General features: G+C 37.4%; 1 protein-coding gene across 2 annotated transcripts; it reads right to left on the reverse strand.

Annotated features, from left to right (window-relative positions):
- Window positions 1-217: 217 nt before the first annotated feature.
- Window positions 218-16,137, reverse strand: LOC104088397 (putative BPI/LBP family protein At1g04970). 2 transcript variants are annotated; one of them, XM_009593058.3, is made up of 6 exons: window positions 15,523-16,137; window positions 14,287-14,426; window positions 13,249-13,624; window positions 12,713-12,961; window positions 11,584-11,709; window positions 218-611 (listed from the first exon to the last, which is right to left on the reverse strand). In XM_009593058.3, the coding sequence occupies exons 1-6, from the start codon at window positions 15,928-15,930 to the stop codon at window positions 429-431; spliced, it is 1,482 nt and encodes a 493-aa protein (XP_009591353.1). In that variant the 5' UTR covers window positions 15,931-16,137; the 3' UTR covers window positions 218-428. The 2 variants fall into 2 exon arrangements, with proteins under 2 accessions (XP_009591353.1, XP_070037624.1); XM_070181523.1 differs by lacking the exon at window positions 218-611 and adding an exon at window positions 7,187-7,291 and having other exon boundaries at window positions 15,523-16,073.
- Window positions 16,138-16,638: the final 501 nt, after the last annotated feature.

Here is a 16,638-nt window from a genome sequence, read left to right on the forward strand (position 1 = left end):
AAAAAAATCATAGTAGATGTTATTTCTTCATTCTTCCTGTATTTTAAGTTAATGTTATTATTTGAATCAAAAACATTACATGATATCCAAATATTCTCCTGAAAACTTTCACATTCTTCTGGAATACTCATGTTTTCATTCGTTAAAGTAAAAAAACAGCTATACAACCTTAACCAAAAAATTAAAAAAAAAAAAAAAAATCTTGTACAAGCCTGTGTAGGCAATGGTATAAAGAGGATTTATATAGAAAACAAGAGAGAAGGATTTACAATAGCTATATGTGCAACATGCATATAGCAATTACAAACAAGAAACAAAAGAAAACACATCCTACACCTAGTTTACATTTGTCTATCAATGTGCAACTACATTTAATACAAGGTCTGATACAGTGGGAATGAGGGACTCACAACCATAGGAAGTAGGAACTAACTTATACTTAATTGTTTGACTGGTCCAACATCACTGCAAATCTTAATCCATGAATCACTGCACAGGATTTTAGCATTTTGAAGCATGTATCCATGAAACGTAGGCAGTGAATATCCTCTACTAAGTTTTAAATTTATGTATGGCAGTATCACAGTCCTCAGTGCAGTTGACATCAGTACCTACAAGAGTTTTAATGATTCGGGTCAGTTTTATCATATCACCTAAAGAAGGAACTTTAATATGTTATCACGGAATCATAACATGGTAAAACAATCTCCAAAGCTGATATAAATCGTAATGGGATGAAACAAATACTAGGGCCAATGCTTCAGCATTTACAGAGGGGCACTTGCTGGTCTAACTTACAGCACGTAAACATCAAACAAAATCACTTGACTAGCAGAGAGAACGCAAATCATCGGAAAGGGAGACTACAAATCGACTTTGAATCATCCATGACTGGTAAACACACACTATTCACTACTGAATGTATCATGCTAGCGCTGATGACATGTGACGAATACTACAATCTCAAAGTATATTGATAAGAACTAAAGGTCTATTACAATTACTAGTTGCCGAACCAACTCTCAAATTGCAGCTAACAATAGAAATACTGAATATAAGATAGTTGTGGATATAGGAGAAGATACACAAATAGAAGAAGGGAGATGAGAAGCTTAAACTCAGAGCAAGGAGATGGGAGGAACAGACATTTTCTTCTTCAACAATAGGCATATTCCCAAAATCTCAGACCACCGTCCCTTTTAACAAAACCATTACGCCCACTAATCCACCTGGATCCCAAATTAACCTGGCTCAATTATTTGTTCTCAGCCCAATAACTATTTGTATGACATTGGACTGGGGCTGATTCATAACAATATTCCCGTCCCCAATAAGAACCTTGTCCTCAAGGTTCGAGAGAGGAAACTCTGATGTTATAGTCACATGACAAGCCACCAGGTAGATAAAAGTCTCATACAATTGGATGCCAATAGATCCATCAAGAGCACAACTTGGATCACAAGGAAGTTTAACCCCAGCTTGAAGTCAAGTGAGGAACTCTTTCTCTTATATAGGCTATTTTGCCTTGAAATCCCATTCTATCCATCTTATTCTTCTGTGTAAGTAAAGACTAGCAGGGCATTCTCTTGCATCAATTCCTCTCTCACTCACGATGAAAGCTAAGAGCTTGCTCGAAGACAGCCTTTACTTTCTAGTTGTAATCTTTCCTATCCTTTAGGCGGGGATAGGTTCATAGGAGGACTTGGTTACATAGGAAGGAAAGGCTTAAACTAGAAGGGATAAGAAAGGGAATTTGCAAGATCTACACATTCACACCCTTTAGAGTTAAGGAATGATGGGAAGCATTGGAAATATAATACAGCCAACAACATACATCTTTTCTAAAAATCAGCTTGTCATCATCTGAGAGTTTCTCATCGAAAGCTATAGCAAGTTCAAGCTTTCTAACTGTCTCCATTAACGTTGTTATAAATCTGGATTGTTGTAATAAACAATTAAACCATTAAACTTTCTAAAATATATAAACAAAAAAGAAAGTTAGTAATACTTGTTTAACGAAATAAATTCTGGAAAAACAGTATAGGAATAAATCGAGCTCACTGAATACACAGTGTGTCCTTAAGAAAATTATTCCCCTTAAGTACCCGAGGTGCTGGAATATATCCTCCCAGGATAGAACGATTTAACTCACCGGAGTGTTGGTACCAAAAACGCCGGTGAACAGCGAGCCACTCGAAGGCTGTAAAACACACTGGAATTTTTGTGCAGAAGAAGAAGAAGAAGATCAGAAAATTTCGTAAGGAAAGATTCTGGGATTCAAAGTATATTTATAGAGTTGATGGCATTGTTTCCGAAAAGGTTTGCAACTTTTCAGAAACAACCATGGCTGTTGGAACAGGTTGTTTGAAATATTGCGGGAAAACGGATTTAAAATAATCCGAAAAAAAAAAACGGGCCTGACCGGACCGGGTCGCGGGTCATGGGTTATTCCGGATTGAATTTTTCGTTAATTTTTAATTAATTAATTAAATAATTGAAAGAAATTCTGTCCAAAAAGATTAATCAATCAATCGATCTTTGACCAAATCCAAATCCGAAGCTGAAGCCGAAGCCGAAACCGAAGCCGAGCCGAGCGACGACGGCGGCGGCGCGAGGCTTGCCTTCTTCTTAACTCTTTAAGAGATAGAAGAAGAGCAATTATATATATACCCATCAAAAGCCTTCTTTTCCTCCAATATGGGACAATGACCCTTTGCCAAGGAGGGAAACTCAAATATTTCATTTTCCCTCCATTTCTCATTCACCCTCTTTAAGCTACACAAGCTTAAAATCCCAATAATCCCCCACATGAATGGGGAATGGCTATAAAATAAAGGAATGCACGGACGCGTGTGTGTTTTACATGCAAGAATTAATTGCATCTGGATAAGTAGGTTTCCCTTTGAACTTTCCGTAGTGAACTTATATCGGATATACTCGGTCAATCGATAGATTTGATATCTTTGAACCGTCGAGCTTTGTTGTATACCTAGACAACATAAGTCACACAATCAATCCTTAACCATCTATGGTTCTCACGGTTGTGTTCGTTTCAGCCATGAACACCGCCTGATTTCATGAGTGGTTAGAGAATGGGCATTTACTTTCATTCCCCTTGAAGCGGCTTACACTTCACACTCACATAGGTGATTTCTAAACGTGTAATCCTATAGACACACTATCTGGTCATATCCTGCCAGACTTAGCAAATCATTAAAAAACCTTTAAGCTTTGTTGACTCATCAAAAAGCCTTAATGCTTTACCTCGATTTCTGAACATTGTCTTCATCACGAGAATGGGTTGAGTTATTTGACAATGTTGAACCGTCATTCATAACTTTGTTTGATCTCTTTGAACCTAGCTCGTGGGATCTCCAGTCTGCTAGGTAGAGTTACCGCCATGATGACTTGTCCTAGACCTTAACCCCATTCCCTTTGATGATCTTTCAACTGCCTCTCTAGATAGGCCTTTTGTAAGTGAATCTGACACGTTATCTCTTGACTTTACGTAGTCAATTGTGATAACACCACTAGAGAGTAGTTGTCTAACGGTATTGTGTCTCCGTCGTATATGACGAGATTTTCCGTTATACATAACGCTCCCTGCCCTGCATATTGCCGCTTGACTATCACAATATATACAAATAGGTGCCAAAGGTTTGGGCCAAAATGGAATATCTTCCAAGAAATTCCGGAGCCATTCAGCTTCTTCACCGGCCTTATCTAAAGCTATGAATTCAGATTCCATTGTAGAACGGGCGATGCATGTTTGTTTGGATGATTTCCAAGACACTGCTCCACCCCCAATTGTGAAAACATATCCACTCGTGGATTTAACTTCAGATGATCCAGTGATCCAATTTGCATCACTATATCCCTCGATCACGGAGGGATATTTGTTATAATGCAAAGCGTAATTTTGGGTATGTTTGAGATACCCCAAAACTCGTTTCATTGCCATCCAATGTATGTGATTGGGATTACTTGTAAACCGACTCAGTTTACTAATAGCACATGCTATATCTGGTCGCGTACAATTCATGATATACATCAAACTTCCCAATACTCTTGCATAGTCCAGTTGTGAGTCACTTTCACCTTCATTCTTTTGAAGTGCATAACTCGCGTCAATTGGAGTCTTAGCAATTTTGAAATCCAAATACTTGAACTTGTCAAGTACCTTTACAATGTAGTGAGACTGTGATAATGCTAGACCTTGTGGAGTCTTGTGAATTCTGATTCCTAAGATCACATTAGCAACTCCTAAGTCTTTCATATCGAATTTCCTAGCCAACATGCGCTTAGTAGCATTTATATCTGCTCTGCCATGTTTTTGCTCATTATCAACATGTCATCAACATATAAACAAACAATGACTTCATGACCTTGAGTGTTTTTAATGTAAACACATTTGTCGCACTCGTTGATTTTAAACCCACTTGCCAACATTGTTTGGTCAAATTTGGCATGCCATTGTTTGGGTGCTTGTTTAAGTCCATAAAGCGACTTAACAATTTTGCACACTTTCTTTTCTTTACCAGGAACCACAAAACCCTCAGGTTGTTCCATGTAAATCTCTTACTCTAATTCTCCATTTAAGAAAGCTGTTTTAACATCCATTTGATGGATTTCAAGACCATACACGGCCGCTAGTGCCACTAACACCCTAATAGATGTTATCCTCGTTACTGGCGAGTAAGTGTCAAAGTAATCAAGGCCTTCCTTTTGTCTATAACCTTTGACAACAAGTCTTGCCTTATATTTGTCAATAGTGCCATCAGCTTTCACTTTCCGTTTAAAGATCCATTTCGAACCTAAAGGCTTATTTCCCGGAGGAAGATCTACCAATACCTATGTATGGTTATCCAAAATTGATTGAATCTCACTATTGACTGTCTCTTTCCAAAACGCTGAATCAGAAGATGACATAGCTGCTTTAAAAGTTTGAGGCTCATTTTCAAGCAAGAATGCCACAAAATCTGATCCAAAGGAAGTAGATGTTCTTTGACGTTTGCTACGCCTTGGATCTTCTATACTTGGAGTATTTTCCTTTGGTTCTTCCCGAGGTCGTTTAGGTCTTTCACTTAACGACTCACATTCAGTTTTACACGGATAGATGCTTTCAAAAAATTCAGCATTATCTAATTCCATTACCGTATTAACGTGAATTTCGGGATTATTGGATTTATGAACCAAAAACCGACATGCTTTACTGTTTGTAGCATATCCAATGAAAACGCAAACCCTTTTAGGTAAAGGAACTTGTACCTTTGCTAGACACCCCCACACTTTGAAATATTTCAAGTTGGGTTTTCTTCCTTTCCATTTTTCATATGGAATAGATTGCGTTTTGCTGTGGGGTACTCTGTTGAGTATTCGGTTAGCTGTATGGATAGCTTCGCCCCACAAACTCTGCGGTAATCCGGAACTTATTAATAAAGAATTCATCATTTCCTTTAATGTCCGATTTTTCATTTCCGCAATTCCATTGGATTGAGGTGTGTAAGGTGCAGTAGTTTGATGGATAATTCCATATTCCGAACATATTTCTGCAAACGGAGATTCATATTCTCCACCTCTATCACTTCTAATCATTTTGATCTTTTTATTCAATTGATTCTCCACTTCATTCTTGTATTGCTTAAATGCTTCAATTGCTTCATCCTTACTATTAAGCAAATAAACATAACAATATCGAGTGCAATCGTCAATAAAAGTAATAAAATACTTTTTCCCACCTCGAGATGGTGTCGACTTCATATCACAAATATCAGTATGAATTAAGTCTAAAGGATTTGAATTCCTTTCAATAGACTTATAAGGATGTTTTACAAACTTAGACTCAACACATATTTGACATATTGATTTATTACACTCGAATTTAGGCAATACTTCTAAATTAATTAACTTCCACAAGGTTTTGTAATTGACATGTCCTAAACGAATATGCCATAAATCATTTGACTCCAATAAATAAGAAGAAACTGAAATTTTATTCATACTGTCAACAACCATTATATTTAGTTTGAAGAGACCCTCTGTGAAGTAGCCCTTTCCAACTTACAACAACTTTATCAGAAACAAATACACATTTGAATCCATTCTTAACAAGTAAAGAAGTAGAAACTAAATTCTTCCTAATAGTAGAAACATGAAGAACGTTGTTGAGTGTTAACACCTTCCCGGAAGTCATCTTCAGGAATATCTTCCCATAACCTTCAATCTTGGTTGTTGCAGTATTTCTCATGGAAAGCTCTTCTTCGGGACCAGCAGTAGAGTAAGTCGCAAATGCTTCCTTGACAGCACAAACATGTCGAGTGGCTCCAGAGTCAATCCACCACTCCTTCGGATTTCCAACTAGGTTGCATTCCGAAAGCATTGCATACAGATCATCAATTTCATCATTCTTCTCCACTATGTTGGCATGTCCCTTCTTCTTATACTTTTTCGGGAGACGACAATCAGGGGCTTTGTGACCGGTTTTTCCACAATTGTAGCAGCTGCCCTTGAATTTCTTTTTGTTCTGCTCCTTAGTCTGTCCAGAAGACCTCTTTCTCTTCTTACTTTTTGGAGCAGTCTCCTCAACGATATTAGCTTCCATGATCGTTGAATTTCCACGAGACTTCTTCTCGGCTGTTTTGTTGTCTTCCTCAATCTTGAGACGAATCACAAGATCTTCCAACTTCATTTCTTTGCGCTTGTGCTTAAGATAGCTCTTGAAATCTCTCCACGAAGGAGGCAATTTTTCAATCATTGCAGCCACTTGAAATGTTTCATTCACGACCATACCTTCAGCAATAAGGTCATGAAAAATAAGTTGAAGCTCCTGAACTTGGATTCCAACAGTTTTGTTGTCTATCATTTTATAGTCTAGAAACTTGACAACCACGAACTTCTTCAAGCATGCATCTTCAGTCTTGTACTTCTTCTCAAGTGCGTCCCATAATTCTTTCGAAGTATTCATCGCACTGTAGACATTGTACAAGTCATCCTCTAAAGCGCTTAAGATATAGCCTTTGCAAAGAAAATCTGCCTACTTCCACGCCTCAACAATCATGAATTTCTCGTTGTCCGGCATGTCCGCAGCAGGCACTGGAGGTTCTTCACTAGTGAATTTCTGCATACCAAGTGTGGTAAGCCAGAAGAACACCCTTTGCTGCCGTACTTTGAAGTTGGCTCCGGAACATTTCCCCGATTTCTCTGCCGGTGGAACAGCAGTCCGGCTTGACGAGGCTATCGTCGTTGCCGCAACAGTCGCAGAAGAATTTCCGTTATCAATTGCCATTTCTCACTGTAAACAACAGAAGAGTTCAATTAATGGCAAAACCAGAACAGTAAACAATATTGTTATTAACAACAAACAGTATGTATAATAAATAAAACCGAAGTTTTTATATATTGTTTCACAGAAAACGATGAAGTTTTTATGTTCTTCAAATCGTTTTCTGAATTTCAATACTCTGATGAAGTTTTTATATCTTCAAATCAGAATAGTAAAATTCAGAAGGAGTAGAAAACCACCCAGGTTTTAATCTCCACAAACAAAATACAGAATATAATAAAATAATTTCCTTAAGATTGTTATAAATCTGGATTGCTGTAATAAACAATTAAACCATTAAACTTTCTGAAATATATAAACAAAACAGAAAGTTAGTAATACTTGTTTAACGAAATAAATTCTGGAAAAACAGTATAGGAATAAATCGAGTTCACTGAATACACAGTGTGTCCTTAAGGAAATTATTCCCCTCAAGTACCCGAGGTGCTGGAATATATCCTCCCAGGATAGAACGATTTAACTCACCGGAGTGTTGGTACCAAAAACGCCGGTGAACAGCGAGCCACTCGAAGGCTGTAAAACACACTGGAATTTTTGTGCAGAAGAAGAAGAAGAAGATCAGAAAATTTCGTAAGGAAAGATTCTGGGATTCAAAGTATATTTATAGAGTTGTTGGCATTGTTTCTGAAAAGGTTTGCAACCTTTCAGAAACAGCCATGGCTGTTGGAACAGGTTGTTTGAAATATTGCGGGAAAACGAATTTAAAATAATTCGGGAAAGAAAACGTGCCTGACCGGACCGGGTCGCGGGTCATGGGTTATTCCGGATTGAATTTATCGTTAATTATTTAATTAATTAATTAAATAATTGAAAGGAATTTTGTCCAAAAAGATTAATCAATCAATCTTTGACCAAATCCCAATCTCAATCCGAAGCTGAAGCCGAGCCGAGCGACGACGGTGCGAGGCTTGCCTTCTTCTTAACTCTTTAAGAGCTAGAAGAAGAGCAATTATACCCATCAAAAGCCTTTTCTTCCTCCAATATGGGACAATGTCCCTTTGCCAAGAAGGGAAACTCAAATATTTCATTTTCCCTTCATTTCTCATTCACCCTCTTTAACCTACACAAGCTTAAAATCCCAACAGAAATATCAATTGACCCACTTTTAAGCTTTGCTATTACAGCATCCATGATAGAAGTTAAACATTTAAGTATGTCACCAACAAATCCATCTCCAATACGATTTGGATCAATAACTTTTACTTTAATTCCATACGCACTTCCCTTGTATTCTTTGGTAGAAGATATGGGGAGAGACACCATCCCGACAATATAAACAGCACTACCCCTAAAGCTCGTTGCAGTCATGTCGCTCAAAGTGCATTCTACATTCTCACATACAACCTTGGCTTTAGTTGATCTTTGTTCACTTATTGACACATTGGAACCAAGAAGGAGTTGTACCCTGGAGAAGTCATACTGTGCAACATTAGATACAAAGACCTCAGTTTCTTCTACTGTGCAACATTAGATACAAAGACCTCAGTTTTTTCTACTGAAAGATTTTTATAAAGTGTTTCTGCAATTGCTCTGCGTAGGTCAGTCGTAGGTAAGTACATGAAGCTCCCCATGTGCATCTGACCAGTAGCAAACCATTTGCATATATGTAAGCCAAAAGAATTTTCAGGCCAGGGAGTGACTCGAGTAACTCGCTGTATTCTATTGTGCTTCCGCTGCTCTTTAAAAAGTTTATGCCGACCGAAAATCTGAATCTGAAATGCATTTGAACTTGTAGCCAACACAGACATAGAGGATTGTAAATCCTTCTCGGCCACACCAACACACATTGTAAAACATACACCAACTTTACCAACGGTAGCAAATAACACAAAACGAAAGGCAATATTAACGAACAACTCTAATACGGTGTTATTAGATATGACACCTATTCCAACAGTCTCGACCTCATTGCTCCAGTACGAGGGATGCAAACGTGAACCAGGGTCAAATGGAAAGTCAAGTCCGAAGTGAGCAGTTGGAAATAGATGCAAATTGAAGATAAGTGCAAGAACAAAGAAACTTGCCCTCCTACAAGCACTGGAACTGAATAATGCCCACCCAGCAATGGCATATATAGAAACAGGCATGCTCATTACGAGCTCTCCTGCTTCATCTGGTGTAATTCCATAAATGTTTGTCATTATCTCATAGTAATGTAGAGATACCAGTACCACCATCGCATTATTCTTCTCAACCATATTCAAAATTGCTTTCTTAGTATTAGAAGGCAAAGTAGCACAACCATTTAGTATTATGCAACTCAAAACTACAAGCTGAGAATCTCGTAGTAAAGGTTGCTTAATTACCAACACAAACTCTTCATCCCAATTTGGATTTTCAGACTCAACAAATAAAATGTATCTAAGACAAACTTCTCAATAGCTGAAACCCCATTAACTATTGCGAACTTCTTATCATGTTGCTGTACATACTCGTAGCAAGCCAGAAAAGGAATCAACCATGATTTCTTATATGAAACATGACCGAGTAACTCTAAAGCATCTTTTTTGGGACTTTCAGTGAACACCTTGTTCACATGGCTTATTTTTCCTACTTCCAAAGCGAAGCCAGTCGCATGGAAGACGATCTGTGCATTTGGTTTTTCAACACAGGATAAAAGCAAGGGTGAGTAGTCATAAGAAACTGGTAATGAATCATCATGCGCAAATTGATATAGCACAACCGAGTCAGTTCCTTCTGAATTTTTGTCAAGCACTTCGTCTTCATCGTTTGCTAAAGTTGTAGTGTCACAATCTGTATAATCTATAGGTTCAAGTTCAACAGAGTCCGAAGCAACCTGAATTTTAGGAGACGGAACTGAAGATGGCAATTCATGAGAATCACGCTCGTTAGCTCCATTGGAAAATTTATCGAACACATTGGCTGCCTCTGAGTTTCCACCGTTGAAGGCGGCCTCCAAGTCAGACGAGTTTGGGACATGGCTCAGAGTTGCAACTGGAGATACAGAGGTCGCTTGTGGAACCAATGCGACGTAACTCACGTAGTCAACATGGGATCGTGAAGTATCTTCCCTACTCACTGAATCTGTGAACGTCCTTTGTCGAAATCGTATACACAATTTTTCTTTAAAATGCATCCAATCGAAGAATTGTTTGTTTCGATGCAACCAAGTGAACCAAGCAAGAGCTTCACCATCGAGGTAGAAGTAAGGAAGAGGTAGCCAGTCCTTCTCTGAGAAGCCAAGGTATGTGAAGTACAACTCGGCCCGAAAAATCCAGCTATCCGGGTTGCCGTCGCCACAGAATCTAGGTAGAAACATCATTGTTGTCGGAGTCCGATGGATGAAAGCACCAATGTGACGAATACTACAATCTCAAAGTATATTGATAAGAACTAAGGGTCTATTACAATTACTAGTAACCGAACCAACTCTCAAATTGCAGCTATTAATAGAAATACTGAATATAAGATAGTTGTGGATATAGGAGAAGATACACAAATAGAAGAAGGGAGATGAGAAGCTTAGACTCAGAGCAAGGAGATGAGAGGAACATACATTTTCTTCTTCAACAATAGGCATATACCCAAAATCTCATACCACCGTCCCTTTTAACAGAACCATTACGCTCATTAATCCACCTGGATCCCAAATTAACCTGGCCCATTTATTTGTTCTCAGCCCAATAACTATTTGTATGACATTGGACTGGGGCTGATTCATAACATGACACCTACATTCTCATTGTTATTTCCACTAAACAGACAAGCAGCCAGAAACCCTTAGCAGGTTTTTGAGATAAACAAAAAACAACAAAAATGAGGTCAAATTGATGCAATGCCTAAAGCAGCACATATACTGCTTGTGACGTTTAAGGTCAACATATGTCATGAAATATTTGTTAGGAGTGTAGATGAGCAGTCCACAGAGATTGGCTTGTCATGAAGTATTTGTTAGGAGTGTAAATGAGTAGTCCGCTGAGGTCAACATATGTCATGAAGTATTAGTTACATACAAAGATTTACAGCAATAAGCAAGCAAGAGAGTAGTTCACAGAGAAAGCGACACTGATAGTCTGGGTCAAATACTGAGGAGTGTAAACGACCACTTGTTAACTGCTTTTCTATCTTAGTACTATGAGATCAAAATGTTATTCAATGAAACATCATGACCCAAAAAGTTACCATGTAACTCTCTGAAATTAAGAGTCAGTGCATCAAGAGAGGCCTCAATGGAAAACATAATGAACTGGAAAATAGAGCACAGAGAACTGAAGATATACCCGGACTAGATTCACGTGCAAATTGCCAATTCTACTCCATTTTAAAGATAAAAAGAATTCATCTAATCCAATACTTCCGGCAAGATTATTGTTGGTAAACCATGCAGAAGCTGAACCACTGACTGCCTGAAATCGGAGGGTGAACAGTAACATATAAGTATTTGATATAAGCAGGATTTAAAAGAAGGCGAGCAAGGTCAAAATGACTTCACGAAACATGTGAAATACATAACTTGAATTTTATCATGTAACCCACGGAAGCATCTCTCCATGTTGTTTATTCAGGCATTCCAAATTCATGCACATGAATTAGTAGAAACGCCACATAGTGAGGCAATTTATTCGTATCGGTACTCTTGAGGTTAAAAAAATGAAATATTAAAATGCTTCTTTTAAAACAAGAGTAAGAAGTAGCCAAGGGTTACGACCCCCCCCCCCCCCTCTTCGGTTGAAGAATCAGCTTGCAATTGTTCTCTTGGTGAAATTCCTCAACTACTCACTTATACTAGCAGCACTCATAAGGTAAAGAGAAAAGGGAACCAATTCAAAGCTGTTAACAACAAATGTTTTTAGCATCTCCAAGAATCGACGAAATACTAATCCAATTCTTTACGGGTAGCAACAGAATTTTTTACTTTTTGCCACTCCATGACAAGTTTTCTTCTGTTGAATATGCAAAGTTTCATTCTAATTAAGACACCAAACGGGGCGAAAAGTAGATTTCAGTTATGTATTGCACGTCCTCATTACAAGCCAATATCAGAATATCAAACACTGAATAAATTTCACTGCAAGGGTTAATAAGAGTAAAGATAGATCCAATGAATTTGATTTTACTTGATTAAGACACAATAAATAGGGAAATAATTTTGATATAAACACGTCCCTATGATAAATAGAAAGCTAAAAAGCTGCACATATGCATTTCTTCATTAACCAACTTATTCTGTACAAAGCTCATTTGACTTTTAATTTCAACCTTTCAATCTATTCTTCCAATTAAAGGATGTTTCATCAGAGTGAGGTCCACTTCCAAAGAGAGTGATAACTAAGAGTAAACGACTAATAACTGCAAGGAAGTGGGTAATAATATTATTTAGGCTAGAATTGATCCTTGTATGAAGCTTACCGTTGAAAAGCAAGCAACTGGTGTCACTTCACCTGAATTCAAAACATTAATCACGACATCTGCATGAACTGTCACATCAATCTGATGTTCTTTAATTTTCAGATTGGGCGGGGAAAATATGGTAACATTCAGAGTCATGTCAGCATTTGGATATTGCCTGTAAAGTTGCGGGATGATGAACCTCCATTCAGCAGTGTTTAACAAGGACTGTTCAGGTACTTTGTCAACAATCCAGTGCATTTTGTTGGCCTGAACAGATAACAGCTATTAGATACAAATCATGCCATATAATATTATGATATGCAACTTGCACAAGTCAGATTTGAAGAGGGGTTTAACATTGAGTACATCCCTTAACTAATTTTCCAAGAATATATAAGAACAAGGCATGTTAAATGATCAATTTCAGAGCTATAACATGGAAAAATACATGTATCCATATAAAGGTAATGCTATTGGATGACTACCTAGAAAAATAACTACTATTCTTCTAATTCTACACTGATTCACTTGGAAGGAGTAGAAGAAGGACTTACATCATAGTAAACAGATGATGCGGACACTAAAACTTTTTCATGCAAGGAAATAGTAACCATGCTTGCCGGATCCCTCACAGGAACTGACGCTAATAAGTGTTCTAGAGACGCTAATAAGTGTTCCAGATGATGGTAAGAAAATGCCGAATATGCGTCCTTGGCACTAATTAACCCATTAATTGAAAGAGTAAGAGAAGTGTCTCGCAATTGTGGGTTGCCAACAAAGGTGACATTTAAAGCAGCAATATTTCTTATTGGAATTTCCTTTGGTAGGGACTGCAATAAAGAATCAAGCTTTACAATCCCTTCTTTCAATTTCTTTGAAATAGCGTTTTCTACAGCGGAAGTTAATCTAACTTCAAAAGCGTCCAGCAACCTGCAAGTAAAAGAGGGAAATCATAATGATGCTAGTAGAACCTATCAAGGAAGCAAACTCAGGGCACAGATAGAATTCTATATATGAGTAGCAGAATCGGTACAAAGGATGGTGAGGATATGATATATGAAAAAACATTACCTCTTGAAAGCATACTAGACAAAATTAGTTACTGCCACAAACCAGAAGAGTTCGAAAAAAATATACCGAATGAACTAGTTTAAGGAATTTTTCATTTGAACTTGGAGAGATCTGTTCACTAACAACTAACGATTCTGTAGTCAGACGGCGGATATGTATAACTCAGAAAATAGTATTCTTTACAGAAGGAATTTTCAGCGATAGATATGAAGAGTTTCAGACGAGCAATGTTACAATGCAACCTAACGCTTTACAAGAAATACAAATATTTGAAGCATCTCAGTATGTTTGTCGCATGCTTGCAGAAAAGAACTATTACAAATTCCAAGATTCAATAATATCTTTTTTGTTTGTGGACCATGGCACATAATACATCAAAAAATCACATTCATACAAGCATAATCGCGTGTCCACCGTTGCTTTGTGTGTGTGTGTGTGTGTGTGTGTGTGTGTGTGTTTTGTGTGTTGAGAGGGAGTGAGAGATAGCTTCAAATAAAACATATAATATTCAAAAATGGTACCCTTGATATAGCCAGGATGCTCCACCATCCAACTTTATCGATATATCTTTCACCGAACATCCACAGTCCAGGGGAGAAAGCATAAGTGATCCTTGGTTATTCGTCAGATTGAAAGAAATTCCAACATCCATACCTTCAACCTTAAAGATAAGCAACATTTACACATTTTCTGTAGCATTCACAAGCATCAAATAATAAAGAAAGTGCATGACTATAAAGGACAAAGAAAATGTGAACAAATATACCAGACTTTCACAAATTGCTAGCACATTTAACTATGATTAATACAAGGAGAAGAGATGCAAAGGAAAAGTAGACATGGCAGCTTTGAGATTACAACAGGCAGGAAGGTAGCCCCCCCCCCCCTAACTAGTTGAAATTAATGATTGGTCATATTACACTTTCTTACAAGTGGTGTCTGCAAGGCAACCTTTTAGATGTTTAGAGATTTGTATGCTAGTAGAAATAATAGAGAATCCTTAGCTTGCCTTAAAATTAGCTTGCCTTAAAAAGACTAAGTACTGAGTATTCGAACAAAATGGCTCCAACAAGTGAAATGGACATTGAAGATTCATCTAACTAGTTTTGGACTGAGGTATAGTTGTCGTTGTAGTACAATTACAAAGCTTGTACAACAGGCACCAGCTGGGAGCTACAGCCAGCGGAAAATGGTCAATTGAACACCCTTCGATGGAGAACTATACTACGTATATAGATCAATTATTACATTTTATACATGTATATTTAATCTTGAACACCCTTAGCGAAATTTCTGACTTTGCCACTGCTAGGCACCATGTATGGATGTTATCCTCATTTGCCTACTACAATTAAGATAGTATTGCAGACATGATATGGTTCAAGTTTCGGCTTCTGTACAAGTCTCTTTTTTTGAAGCTTGAAAGTAATCAGATACTTAACCGTGCAACATGCGGACACATAAAATATTTTTCTTGAGCTCTTGTGTAGTTCACTAGCTTCTAGAGTTACTGAACCTGTCTTCCACTTATAATAGCTGCTCCCTAAATCTTAACCCAATTAACTTAAAAAGGGAAACAAGAGTAAAAATTAATTACTTTAAAAGAAAGAATCTATGTTCAGATATGACACAAAAAGACAGCATTTTTAATGTCTTTTGAGCTAATTACAGCAAGAATAAAGACAGCATTTTTAATGTCTTTTGAGCTAATTACAGCAAGAATTTCAGATCAGTTTTCAAGATTTATTGGTGCATACCTGAATGGAAGCTTCTCCATTATCAGTAATAGGAATAGGAAGCCACCAGTTGGTATAAGAATATTCCCAATTCATGGTCATATTGGCAGTGGCACCAGAAACACTAATAACTATACCCGTATCACCAGCTTTAACAGTGGACGAAATTACATGGATTTTATCGACAGTGATATTAGAAAGACCCATATGAACTGTACCAATAATAGGAATATGTTTGGATTTCTCAATTTTAGGCAGGTCAAGGGGAACTAATGAAGACTCAGCCATTTGTACTAGAAACTCCTTCGCAAAATCAAGACCCTTATTTGATATGTCCACTGTGATGTAGCCTTCTTCATTGGATTTAACATGGTTAGTTGAAGAAATAAGGATTAAAGATAGAAAAAAGGAGAAGATATAGTCTGCCATTGAAATTTTTGAGGGGCAGACTCAGAAGAGGAACCCCTTTTGGTTGAATTAAATGGATTTTAATGACGAGATTGAGATGGGTAAAGTTCAAGATTAGAAACTGAGCTTTGATTTGAAGAAATGTTTGGCATGTCAACGAGATTACAATTTTACATTTTGGTTGAGGATTATTGAAAGCAACAGGATGGTTGGTAGTGTCTGGTACTCAATAATAATTGTATGTATTTAGTATTTACTGCGAAGTTCTGGAGTCGTCAATTTTGGACTTTTGCTCCCCGCACATGATTTGCCTGTCGCACATTGCACGGAACTCTAGTATAGTATGAAGAGTTTTTATACTATTGAGTATCGATGAGGGAAAAAAATACTATCAATAACTTTTAATCTTTTATAGAGGCTAATTCTTTTATTCCTTTTACTAATCTCAGTTATCTTTTATAATCATATTTTGAGTACTCTAATGGTACAAATATGTTTTATATTATTTGTCTACGGTAAAATTGATTAGTAACAGGTGGATGAATGACGAGAATACATATGGAATTGGAGACATGTAAGAGATGAGTCGGCAAATAATTGACATTGGATACAAAAATATGATCGGTACAGAATAAATTCTGAAAGCATGGGAACCGAGAACGGAGATTTGAAAGGAAGACATCGATTGGAAAGGACATCATTCAATGAGCAATCGTTACAAAGAATTTC

This window comes from Nicotiana tomentosiformis, chromosome 7 (genome assembly GCF_000390325.3).
Source record: "Nicotiana tomentosiformis chromosome 7, ASM39032v3, whole genome shotgun sequence".
Classification (NCBI taxonomy): Eukaryota; Viridiplantae; Streptophyta; class Magnoliopsida; order Solanales; family Solanaceae; genus Nicotiana; species Nicotiana tomentosiformis.